This window comes from Corvus brachyrhynchos, unplaced genomic scaffold (genome assembly GCF_000691975.1).
Source record: "Corvus brachyrhynchos isolate BGI_N302 unplaced genomic scaffold, ASM69197v1 scaffold310, whole genome shotgun sequence".
Taxonomy (NCBI): domain Eukaryota; kingdom Metazoa; phylum Chordata; class Aves; order Passeriformes; family Corvidae; genus Corvus; species Corvus brachyrhynchos.
In genome coordinates this window covers 3,389,493-3,402,873 of record NW_008236213.1, presented here as the reverse complement: position 1 = coordinate 3,402,873, position 13,381 = coordinate 3,389,493, and the positions used below count along the sequence as shown (strand labels likewise).

The 13,381-nt window shown below is 39.8% G+C and overlaps 1 protein-coding gene across 1 annotated transcript in view; it reads right to left on the bottom strand.

The window, feature by feature from the left end:
• The window catches only part of PLPP1 (phospholipid phosphatase 1), a 61,715-nt gene that overhangs the window by 1,883 nt on the left and 46,451 nt on the right, over positions 1–13,381 (bottom strand). The window contains exons 4-5 of the mRNA XM_017744246.1: positions 12,762–12,819; positions 738–914 (exon numbers count right to left, since the gene is read on the bottom strand). Of these exons, the coding sequence (XP_017599735.1) occupies positions 738–914; positions 12,762–12,819 (235 nt within the window). The remainder of the gene's footprint in view (positions 1–737; positions 915–12,761; positions 12,820–13,381) is intronic.

Below are 13,381 nucleotides of genomic sequence, written 5' to 3'. Positions count from 1 at the left end.
CTAAATCCTTCAGTAGACCTCAACTCGCTCCCATTGATCTGGAGTTCCTGATCTGTCCCTTCCCAATGGATGAATTAGCCTTGGCACTCTGGTGACAGCCAGTACAACTGTTGCCATTAAGTCAACTGGGCCTCCTGTGACAAGTTTAGGCAAGTGTCTGTTCCCTGGGATAGCTTTATACTTATCAGTACAGCTGAGCTTCACAGGTTCCTCCTTGTGAACACATTTTTAGTACTTGGAATGCACACAGGAAAAGGTGAAGGGTTTTAGTTTCCCATCAGACTGAAAAAACACACTGAGTAAGGTGGCAAAGGCAGACACTTTGATGCTCTCCTTATTCTTCAAGGCCTTTTTCCCCCGTTTACCTTGTACAGAGTCCTCTGCTATTGTACTCGAGATTTTGAATTTGGCTAGAAGCAAAAAGCGTGATTTATACAGAGAGGCCTACACAGTTTGCAGGTACCATTTCTATCTTAATTATTTGAAAAGCTCTTGAGCAGAGACAATTTCATGTTATCCAATGGCTAAAACTGCCACTTATCTCATTGGGCCAGAGCCTGTCTCACTCCCTAAAGTACTATTGTTTACACCCAGTTCAAGGAGTTGTTTCCCTGCTTCAGCAATTTTTGAAGCATTAGAAATACAGGTTTGCTTTCCTCTGAACACAGCCTGCAATTCTAAGGCGCTGTTCATAAAAGCAGCATTCACACACATCCACCCCCTCAGGAGTTACTTACAATGAGTACAGCAACCACTGCTCCCTGGATAAGTCCTGTTAAAACATCACTCCAGTGATGCTTGTAGTCAGAAACACGTGAGAGACCCACATAGATAGATGCAGCAATGAGACCAAATTGTATAGTAGGACGTACAAGTCTTGCCCAGTCTCCTTTCATTCTTGCCTGAAGATAAAGCTGAAAGAAAAAGAAAAGTTACAAAATGCAGTAAGCACAGAAGAAGTAAAATTGTGTTGGGTCTTTTCGAAGAGTTGATTGAAATTTGCATTGAGATAATATTCACAGCTGTTCTAGGTGCTATAGCTGTACTCTGAAGGCTGCCAAGGCAGAGCTTGATAGTTTCGGTCTTTATTTTATATATAACACCATCATATTGTTTTGTTTGTACTAATGTGACAAATGAGTATTTTCATCCCAGTAACTCTAGAGCCACTTAAGGCTTAAAAAGAATCCACTGGAAGTCAAACCAATATTTTACTCCTGCATGAACTAGAGGCAAGTCTTACACAAAATAGTTTACATTTACGATACATAGAGCTGACAAGTTTTTTAACTTCATTTGCAATTCTAGTCACCTTTAGTATTGTCAACTTCCTGCATAGTATTGCAGCTGTAGCTAAGTACCAGAACTAACTTGATAAAATGATTGCATTTCTCAGTTGTCAATGGTGTATTTCACTGAACTTTGTTCCTCACCCTTTTCAGCTGTGTATTAACCATGCTGCCACTCTGGTAGATATATGAAGTTCCCATGTTTCTTCCCTCCCCTCAGCTCTACTTCTGTTGTGTATATCTGTGCTTTTGATGTGTTATCTCCAATTCACAGTATTTGTTACTTTCCCATCTAATCAAGACCCTGCCTTTGTTTCTTCTCTGGTCTGTCTACAATCTGACTGTCTACATCTGTCTAGCTCTCTAGTTTCTCCAAATACTCTGTAAATACTCTCCAAATACTCTCCAAATACTCTGTAACCATCATTGAATTTATTCTGAAACTTAATCCTAACACCAAAAAAGGTACCATAGTTACTGTATTCACTGAGAAAATAATACAGTTGGAAGTTACATTTAACATTTCAAGTATATCTTCTCAGAGACAGAAACTTCAGGGCAAGGACAAAACCTTAGCTGATAGTGTTGAAAAATGTAAAAACCAACACACAGGTGTCAGGCACTAAGGCAGCACACCAAACTCCTGGTAAAATCCTCTACTACCAACTTCAAAAGCCATGGCTAACTTTGAGAAGCAGTACATTTACAATGTAAATATAGGCACAGAGAACACACTGTAAATGCAGAAGCGCTACTTTCTAAAGTTAAACATTTGGGGAAAGTTTCTCTGACTAACTTACATCACAATTTTGCCAGGCTGACATTTTCAGGTATAAATTGAGCATCAAAAACATCAACCCCATCCATAAACAGTTTTCTTTAATAGCAAGGTCAGGGTAAAGTTGGACTCTGAAGAAGCTACACCTAAGCCTGAACTGAAAAATAATTTTTCCCCTTCAAATTGGTGGCCACTGCATATTTCCGCGGGCCTCAAATTCACCACTAGGGAAAAGAGCTTAGCCACTTCAAAAATTACCTGTCACACGAAGTTCTTTTAACAAAAGGTGTTCTAATGGGCTTAGTGATACTACTTCTGGATTTACCAACAGTAGACCAGAACACTACAAAGTGCCTGGTGGAGTAGAGGTAGGTCCAAGGAGTAAATGCTAGTAGTCTAAAGAGTTGGCTGATGATTTGATACTGGCTGGGGTTTGCTCCTTCCCTATTCCCACTAAAGTTTCCTGAAGGCAGTTAAAATACCTTGCTGCAATAAAGTTTTTTCCATATAAACATTTTTGGAAGTTGGCAACGGGTGTAGAAAAAACCCCAGGGTTATGCAACTGCAGATCTGTGAGAAAACAGGTTTACTTCTGAACACAAGAAGAAAATGGGGCAAGACATGCAAATGCCAACTTGCAAAGATGCCAGCCCAGTGCACTGAATGATCAATAAAGCAGTCTTTGCCCTTATGCAGCAGGTATTCAAATTCCTTCTGCTTTACAAAGCATCAGAGAAGAAACTTGGATTGGACATTGATGTGAAAGCTTGACTTTTGTACTGTGAGAGTTACCTCCTGTCATAGAGAGGATCTGCAGCTGTTCCATCAGCTGCAGGGCACAAGCAGTTGGCTATAGACTTCACCAATTCTAGATGATTCTTTACACCATCAGTTCCTGTATCTGTACAGGAAATGACCAAAGGCCTTCTCGCACCTCATACCAGCAAATAGATTTACATTGTTCTAAAACTAGGTGTGAGAAGGGTGAGAAGTGATACCACAGATAAGTGTTAGGCTGACTGTTCACAGCTGTGTTTAATTTCAGAAGTAGCAGCTGTCATTCTGGTTACAATTGGTTTGGGGGTTTTTTTGTTGTTGGTTTTTGTTAAATTTAAAGTAATTGTTAATTTAAAGTAATTGTTAATAATTAAGTAATTGGAGGTTTTTTTTTAAAATAATCTGCTGCAATAGCAGATACCATGTTATTTTTAAGCAAGTAACTTCAGACTGCTTCTTTTAATAGGCTGAGTTGTGCTCCCCTGTCAAGTTTCTTCCCACTACTGTGACTTGCTCTTATAAAGACAACAGCGACATGTCTGCCTGCAACAGGCCATCAGGTCCACACAGGAAAATAAAGCAGCCAAGGAGAGGAGGAGCTTTTGCTGATGATTCATTAAATGTAAATCAAGGTTAATACTGGCAGTAATCCCAATTTACATTTATACAGTATTAGCCTTTATGTAGCATTAAATGCACAATATGGAGGTGTCCTAGCCCCACGCTGCTTTAACTCTTGCTACTATTTTGACCCTGTTGACTAACAGAGGGCAATGGCTTCAGGCTGTTTACAGAACCTCCTCCTTCACAGCATACCTCAGGTTCCTTTGCTCCTCTTTGAAGTCATTTACAGGACAGCCTTAGAGAAGGAAAACAGAAGCAAATCCGTGTTTCCCCACCCAAGCCTCTTTGCTAGAAAGGAATAAGCTTTATAAATAAAACTTGTAATTTATAGAAGCCACAGGAACTTTAGGAAATGTCATCTGGTTAATACTACTGAAATGCCTGCTACCAGCTTTTCACATGTTGCTGAGAAACAAAATTTGCGAGCCTATGAACACAGCAGGAGTGTCCCAAGCCGCTCTGATAGTGACTTGCTTCTATCAGCATTCACCATGCCAGCTTCCCTCCACACTGTTCTAAGCAGTCTGATCCTTCAGCAGTTGTCATTCAGCTATGCTCTATTGCTCTCTACTCCCCTACCCTGCTGTTTCTTGTGTTTGCTTCGTTCATTCCTTTTAAAAGTGCAGAGATTTCATAAAGGCTTCTTTTTAATGGGATTAAATAATCTCCAGGGTTTTTTTTCCCCTGCTAGCTTACTCTATAATGAAAATATGTTCTCTATGCCACACACATCCTGAACACAAATTTCTTCTTAATCTATGGTCTGGTACTTCATTTCTAAAAATTCACACAAGCCATGAAGAGAAACTCACAGCTACTTTGTGGCTTCTTGCAAGAAGCCACAGACATGAATGGAAGGGTCTCTGCTACTGGAGAATTATTTACTACTCAACATTTCTAGCATGCCTTTTGAGTGTTTGCTCTTTCACCAGAGCAGTATTAATTTACATAAACACATGCCTACCAAATTTTGAAGTACAGTGACTTATATGGACTAGATAGACTTCTGGAGGTGCAACCATGTGACTTCACAAGGAAATTTCCTAACAGCTAACATATTGCATCTCCACTTTAAGGGCACAAAATTCTTTCAAGATTTACCAAAACCTACTCACTTCACCAACCAAGATCATACTTCAGATATTTAATTTCAATACTTTAAACTCCCTGGTTATTTTTCATTCAATACCTTCTCCAATTACACAAAAATTCCGTACTGCAAAATACTTTTGCCTGTTAAAGTATGGAAATGCTCCTGCACTTGTTCAAGAATGGAAGTCAAAAGGAAGAAATTTGGAGGGGGGGATTGTGGTGGTGTTCCCCAACCAAGTAATACTACTACTTGTACCAATTGATTTGTTCTGGTAAGTTTCAAAAATGGATTTTCTCCTGATACAAAAAGGCCCCAGTAACTGGATTTCCTATAGGTGTCCTGTCCTAAAGAACAGAAGCAAGGCACATCTTCCCTTTAGAGATACACCTATTTTCACTCTTATTTCTGTCTCTCCAACCCTAACAAACTCCGCATCATGAACTTAAGAGCAGAACAGTGACAAAGTTTCCAAGAGAGAAAACTCCCGTGACACAGAGAAATGAGAACACTTCTCAGTTTGTCCAAGTACAAGTACGAAGAGTCTGGAGATGAAACAAAGGTGCAGAAAAGTCAGTTCTCATGAAATAAATCCCTACTTTGAGAGACCTTAGTAGTCAATACAAGTTTTAGAAGCAAGCAAGTGGCATTTACTTTACTTAGCTTAGCATTTACCATTAGTCATGTTTTACTTTGGTTTATGATATCTGCTGGAGCACTAAGGAAGAGCCCTATGGCATTACTGTTCTAGGAGGCACAAAATACTGCTGTGGTTATAGTTCGTATTTGGATCCATTATTGGCTACCGTTAGGAAAGCTCATACTTCAAAGCAAGTCTGCTGACCCAAAAAGTCCCAAGAGCCACAAACCATAAGGATTCTTCCAAACCAAGAAGCTCTGAATTAGGAATGCTTAAGCACACTCAAGTCCATGTATACAAGTATGTGGTTTGCTTTGGGATTTCAGAGGTGGAGGGAGTAGTTATGGAGCTACTGTGTATACGTGGTTTTGTTAATGAGGCAGGGGTGGAAGGAAAGGAAAGCACAGGAGGCACCAGCGTTTTGAAGTCTTCAGAAAAAACAGTCTTTGCATAACTAATACAAAAAGACGGGGCAAAATTTTTCAGGAGACCTGGGACTGGGCATTAACAGCTGAGAATCCAGGCACATCTGTAAAATAGGAAAATTCCATTTCTACAGATATCCCAAGGACATCCTTACAGGAGACAACACCCCCTCTCCTAAGACCGTAAAGTCTTCCATTAGGAAGTTGGGCAGATGCATAGAGTGCCAAAGTAACTATTCACCCTTCAACTCCAGTAAATACACACTGTTGCCTTTCCTTGAGGAGAGGGCAGTGCAGTAGCCACAGTACTACACACTTGCACAAGGCACAGTTTGCATCTTTGATAAAAGCAAAAAATATTAAAATATGAAAATATGATCCTCCAAGAGAATGAGCAAGCTGAGACATTCAAGCTAGATTCTTGCATAATGTTATAAAACAACTGAAAACAAATGTTTACACAGGTAAGTGATCTGCCGTCCCTGTTCCGGTCCCGTTCAACAATCCAGACACCTCTGCCCTGCTCAGACTAGGCAACAGCAGAGAGAAAGGCTCCCTTCAGAGATTTTCGAAGCTTTCTCTTACATCTGTAAGTGTTTGCAGAATAGCTCTTCCCTTTCTGCTTGTTATGGGAAACTTGAGAGATCCTGTCATATGAAAACTTGTTTGTATAAATGCTATTACCCAAATAGCTGTGTATAAAAGTTATTCATCATATTTCAGCTAGGACAAACTCTGGAATTCAAGGAAATAAATCCAGTAAACAGTTTAAAAATTGCAGCTCTGAGCACAAAAGAGCCACAAGATGTGCTGAGAAATAACCTGTCATATACAATCTTACATTTATGCAAATATTACATACAAGTGCAACATTTTATTTTATACCTGGAAGCACTGTATCTATGGATAAATACAGAGATATAGGCATCAGCCAACAAGACACTGCCTGCAAACCAGAAATATGGATAATGTCTCTCCCATGTACTTTTAAGCACAGCAGGTTCACATCCAAACAGAAAACTGTATTATGAAAGGAATACAGAGCTGTAGAAGAATTAATGAGTCACTCATGAGCTGGGCTTCTCAAAAAAATATTTAAAATAATAATAAAAAAGCAACTTAAGACTTCCATGTCTGTCAATGAATTTTGCCTTTTTAATGAGATCACCTCCTTTTCTTAAATACATATTTATGATCCCTGGTAAATCTGCATTATTAGATGTCCTTTATTTTTATTTTGATTGGGTAGAAAATAAAGAAAGAAAGAAGCAATTGTCCAGAATTAGTTCTTCCCCTTCCAGTGAAGGAAAAGAATATAGGTCTGAAGTTATTCCAATGTGGGAGTATATCAAAGCTGCTTTTCAAACAGATGGCAGATCCATATTGTTCCGAGCATATCTGATTCCCCTGTGTCAGCTCTGATGTTTGAACAGCCCTACAAGGAACTGATCTATTGGAGAGCTGAACTGGGGGGTGGGGAGGGAAATGAACTAGGGAGAAAAGGCAGAATATCTCCCAGTCTGGGCTCTTTAAGATAGCTGCGTACTGTTGCCAAAGGCAATTGATGTGCAAGAGCTGCCTCCTAAGCAATGGGGATAAAGTCCCCATTGTTACTAATAACAGCTCGACTTTCAATTCAATATCAAAAGTATTATCAATCTGTCCTAAACAAATACTACTTGTCCAGTGGGCAATGGGTTTTTTGGGTTTTAATCCTGCTGCTTCAACTTGGCAGTACATTGCCAAAATAATTTCACTTCGACAATTTTTACCATAGAGCAGGATAAACAATAAGAACATTTTATTCCATTGCAAATTGGAATACAACACTTACCTCTTTTCTGATGGAAAAACCCCTTGAAATTAGTATTTTAACCTTTACTAGAAGAAGTAAAGCACTGCAGCCTATTGCTTTCAGTTCAGTCCTACAGAAGCCAGTTTGTAATACTGGCATTACTACTGCTGGCCCTAACTTCCAAGCAAACCACAGAAAAATCATTTTTCTTGTTTGCTTACTATAAAAAGTCTAAATACCAATGTTAAAAGAATACGAGGAGCACATACAAACAGAAGTGCAAGTGCTTCCATACTTGAGCCGTGCAGCATGACCAGTTACCCTATATTTTTTTAGCTCTGCTGAAAGTAATATACTTGATACTACACACAGCTACAGCCAAACAAAGCATTTTCAGTAACAAATGTCTTTTCATTAGTTTTAGAAGACCAGTAGTCCTCAACTTTCATGTGGGCAGGAACACATTAAAGACTGTTCTGTAGCTCTAGTCAATAGCATTTGGGAACGTGAAGAAATAGGTGCTGTGTAAACAGACATACCTAAAATACTGTGTTCAAGACTGTTGTTTGAGTACTGTTTCACTCAACCTCCAATCCCAACATAAACAATTAAAATCAGAGTTTGAGACCAGAGCTTGACTGGCACATTTGGGAGCATGAATACCAAAAGCAGCCTAAAGCCTGCTTTCACTATCCTATGATCTCTCTGCAAAAGAACGCTGTCAATCCCGGCCACTGAAACACCAGTTCTCATCCGTAATTCCGTGTGTCCTTGGATACATAAAATGTTCCCAATGGCTTGTAGGAGAGCCACTCAAGTTACATTGTGCAACACTCATCATCCCTTTTCATCCCAAGTCTAAGCAGCACAAACACGTTGCCATCCCCAGAATAGCAGTGCCTCTTGGTTGTGTTTGTGCAGCCCTATTCTTCATCCTGGGATAGGTGCCAGCAGGAAAGTGCCCAGGCCAGCTACAGCCAAGACTGATTCTGTTACAGCAACATAATCCTAAGGGCCACACCCATTTCTGCCAACTGCCAACAGTTGTGGTGGATCTTTCTTGCTACTGATGGCAGCATGCATTTGGCATTTTAATTTACAACAGCTTTTAACATACTTAGATGGAAAAGTCAAAGCAAAAACTACCTGCAGCATCTCCCCCTCCAGGGGCAAGGGGCTAGTTTCATCACATGGAGACACAGCTAGGAGAAGTGTTCCACTACACTTGCCCTCCCATTCTCCAAGCCAAGATTAAATAGTTTTGTTGGTACAGGAGAGGCCATGCCAGCTGTTTAACTATGAAAAAAAGGAACATCATGGGGAGAGGACAAAAGAGACAATTCAGGACCCAGCATCTGTTATTAGGTCACTGGGTTCCCACATACTGTTGCGGTCAAACTCCATCTAGTTTCCACACAAAGCTGCTGTTGGCAGAAGCTCTTATCCCAGAGATAACAGCTCTGCTTGGACCCTAACTAACCCATCTAGCTCTGCCAAATGAGTCTCAAAATACACTCTCCACCATAGCTTCCTAGACTGACAGTCTGCAAGCAGTTTTTTTTCTGGGGCTTCACTCATTTTATGTACCAACAAGTTAGAAAATATAGGAAACTGTAACTTTTACCTGGAACTGGGCTGAAAACCCAAGCTTTGAACTTGTCTAGCTAGACACAACAGCTTTTTTACAGGTGCAATGATCTCTGTGGTGCGAGAACAAGTGATGCATACTGCTGCTTATTTAAACAGATGGATAATGTAACTATTTAACATTCCCATGCAAAAAACAGTTAAGGTAGAGAATTTGATGACTAATACAGTGAATGGTGTTTCCATGTGTGGCCCCTGCTATGAGATGGGACATGCAGCACAGGATTATGTTGAAAATTGCAGTTTTTTCTCCTGAAACCAGCAAAGCCATGCAGTCAGGACTCAGATAATTTTGGCAATCTCCTGTAAGCAGAAGAAAGGAATACTTCTCAGCATAATTCAGACTCTTGAAGTAATCCAAACGGCTGCCAAGTAAAAAATGCCATAGAATCACAGAATTGTTTAGGTTGGAAAACACCCTTGAGATCATTCGAGTTCAACTGTTAACTCAGCACTGCCAAGTCCACCACTCATCTATGTCCCCAGCTGCCACTCCCACACATCTTTTAACTACCTCCAGGGATGGCAATTCCACCGCTTCCCTGGGGTAGCCTGGTCCAATACCTGACAATCCTTTCCAAGAAGCAGCTTTTCCCAATATCCAACCTAAACCTCCCTTGGCACAACTTGAGGCCATTTACTCTCATCCTATTGCTTGCTGCCTAGGAGAAAAGACCAACCCCCATCTGGCTACAGCCTCCTTTCAGGCAGTTGTAGAGAGTGATAAAGTCACCCCTGAGCCTCCTTTTCTTCAGGCTGAACTCCCACCTCCCTCAGATGCTCCTCCCAGGACTGGCTGTCTACAGAGTCATGGATTCACCTGACACAGCACATGCATTCAGCAGGTAACATTTAAGAGCACACTTTCTTCACTACACACACACACACACACCAGACTCCTCCAGCCTCTCCAGAAAGCAGCATGCTAGTGTCTGGTTATGATTAACACTGCCTCTGAGTAATGCCACATGTTAACAGCCTGTTCTGCTGATGACTCAGCCTGTGGCTGCAGGACATGTGCAGGGCGCAGATGAAGCCAACACCAGAGTTCAGCAAAAGAACAAGCCATCAAGGGCCGCAGGTTTGGCTTGGAGCCAGAAGCAGCACTCTGCCATGCGGGCAAGCATGTGTGTGTGTCTTTTCCTCACCTTCCTTCACTAGCTGTCTTTTTGAAGACATCTGCACTCAGTTTGGGTTCTTGGTATGCGGTAAGGCTGTGTTAATCAGCAAGACAAAAACATACCACACAGGAGCCATTAACCTTCTTCAGGTGTCCCTACAATGGCTTCATGGCAGTTTCTAGATGATTAATTTTATTATTGGACAGAAGGAAGTAGAAGTCTAATCTCCACAAAGCCTCTTATTTTTACTGGGAAATATAGCTCAGCCAGAGACAAGAAACGGGTGCAGGAATACACGGGGCTCTGGGAACTCAGTGACTAATTATAGGAAAACAAACTGATCTCCAATGAAACACTTCAAATGTTGTCATAGAAGAGTTAAAGGCATTTGTACCCCTCTAGTCTGAGTATGCTACTAAGCAAAGCCATGTTTTGCAGTTACTACAGAACTGAATGAACACAAGGACGGCTCTGAGCACAGCAAGTGTCTGAACCAGGACAGACACAAGGCCAGGATTTACGGTATTTTGAAGTGGCTTGCATAGGAGGTGTTTGATTTGCACTTGACTTGCCACCTGTCCATGCAGGAGGTTGCCAAGAATGAAACTCATACACACAAAGCCCTAAGACAGCTAAGGTTCATAATTTCATCTTCAAGAACTTTCTAGACAAGCTCTTTTGCATGGATTCAAAAAAATATGCTACAGGCACTCCAGAAAGCATTATTCAAGCCACATGAAGTTAGTAACTTCAAAATAAAGAATTCTTTACTTTCTTGCCAAAGGCTGAATTTTTTCCAAGCCTAGTAGGTTAGCTAAACAAGGTTTCAAGTTGAGTCTGTTCAGGACATATTCTACTATCTTGTGTTCATCTAGAGAGTTGTATTATCTAGTGTGACCTATTACCTTTTATTCAGTTATTGAGAATTCCTTCTGACCCCCACCGTTCACCCAGGCTGCAGCAGAATGCTCCTTAAACACATGGGACAGAGGTAAAAGCTCAGGCAGCTTCAGATCCCTGACAGATGACTGTAATCCAGTCAGTCTAAATTACAAACAATACATATTGCTACACACTACACCAAGGTTTTTCTTATCTCTAGGTCTGTCCCTGTGTGAGGTGTAAATATCACATTATCATGTTGCTCAACAAAACCACATGAGAAGATGTTGGATGAGAAGGGTCTGACTGAGCCCAGAGGGGCAAATCTGTATTAGGGTACTCTCTGTATAGCAGTAATTGCTTCACTGTACTATGGAAAGAGTAGGTTTGGGTTTGAAGTGCTATTAGAAGTGGACCCATAAAATTTTGGAGACAGCCAGTCATAATGAGCAAAGACCCTTTATTACTTATTTTCAAAAACCCAAACAGCTGACAGGAAGTCATACCATATTCTAGTCAAACCCAGGACATAAAGCTTTTATGAACTCTTTGTATTTACGTTAGATAAGACCAGTAAGCAGGGGAGAGGAACCAAACAGGTTTAGCCATAAAAAACCTGCATGACAGACCAAAACTCAACACAAAGCTTCTGAAACAGCTTTATTTTAAAATAAAGCTAAAAAAATACCTACATCATACTGAAGAATCACCCCTTTTGTGTGTGTGTAGTTGTAGGGGTTTTTGATTAGTTTGAACAATCAGTCCACTCACTGTGGATGTTATACTATTGCCAAGAGAGTGAAAAAATTAAAAATGCAACCAAGACAAGAAAGCAAATTGAGGTCTGTAAAGATCGTGGAATGTACATGTGTTAGCAACTTATGTCCACTACTAGAGCTTAATATTACAACTACATTAACAACAAAATTCCATAAAGTTGTTAATGTCTTCTGTGTTACTACTTAGCAGGAGAACAACAAAATCAGTCTTTCATGTTACAAAGCTTATGCTAAGAGTGAAAATAATTTGTCCTAGATGACTTGGAACAATTTCAACTAAAATATATTAATCTGCAACTGAAGCATTTCCAAACTGATCTTACCACTAATATTTACTGTCCCCTTGCTTTCCTCACTCTTTACTCTCTGTCCCTAAAAAATAGGGAAACATAGAAAGGAATTTTAAATTTCAAGTTGATCTGCTGTTTTGTGCTTATGGGCCCAGCTGCAATTGATCAGTGTTTAAGGGTCTTGTTTGCTTTATTTTAAAATAGGCTTTGCACATTTCATTAAATGTGCAAATTTCAATAAATAAAAAGACATATTTTATTATGGCTTTTTATAAGGCTTATAAATTTAAACTATTATAAACCTTATACATTTTATAAGGTTTATGATACTTTAAATGTAACTAAATTTAAGTAGCATCTTCTTTTCAAAACCCACTTGTCACTAGGTTCATTTTAGACACGACACACAAGTGAAGTACCATATTAAGTATTCTTAGGCATACTGAACATCATTCTACTTCTTGTCCCAGTATCACCACCCTTACAACTCCTCTTTAACTGTACCAGACAAGCATCCTACAAAAGCAATGTCCCTCCTGCAGAGCAGCCAAGTAAGTATTCAATTTTTGTACTGGGTAGCTAACAGATCTTTTGTTGCCACTTAGATGGAAAGAGCATACTTACTGCTAAGAAGAGCATGCAGTACATGGAGAATGAAGAATGGCCAGAATAAAATGATAGTCTGGAAGAGAAAAGATCAGACATCATCAGTTTTCTTTTACAACATTCAGTCTGCAGTGATACTAATCTATATTATACAAGTGATGAACTGGTAAAATGCAAACATGTCCATACTACTCTTCAAGGAGGCTCTCTAGGCACATGACACACATCTGAAAACAGCTTTTAACAAACAGTACAGACTTCACTACTTAGTAGTTATCCTTTACCAGAGTTAAGTTGGTCTCCACATCAAGCAGTAACTACTAGACCTTTGACTGAAGTTTGAACAGCAAGGGAACACATCTTCAAAGAGACAAATCAAGTGTTCTTTAATAGTTCATCTTGACAAATGCCAGAATACTTTAAATATAATTACTTCTTAAAATTCCTTGTCTTATAGTACATGTATGAATACAAATTACATTAATCATCCCAAACCAATTACTTGCATTTAGTCCCTATCAAGAGGCAGTAGTTAACAACTCATATCTAGTAGTTTATATTACATATGTACATACCTTTGTAAAATGTATGATTCACAAAGACCCTGATCATTTATCACTGAAGGGTAGGGGGAAAGG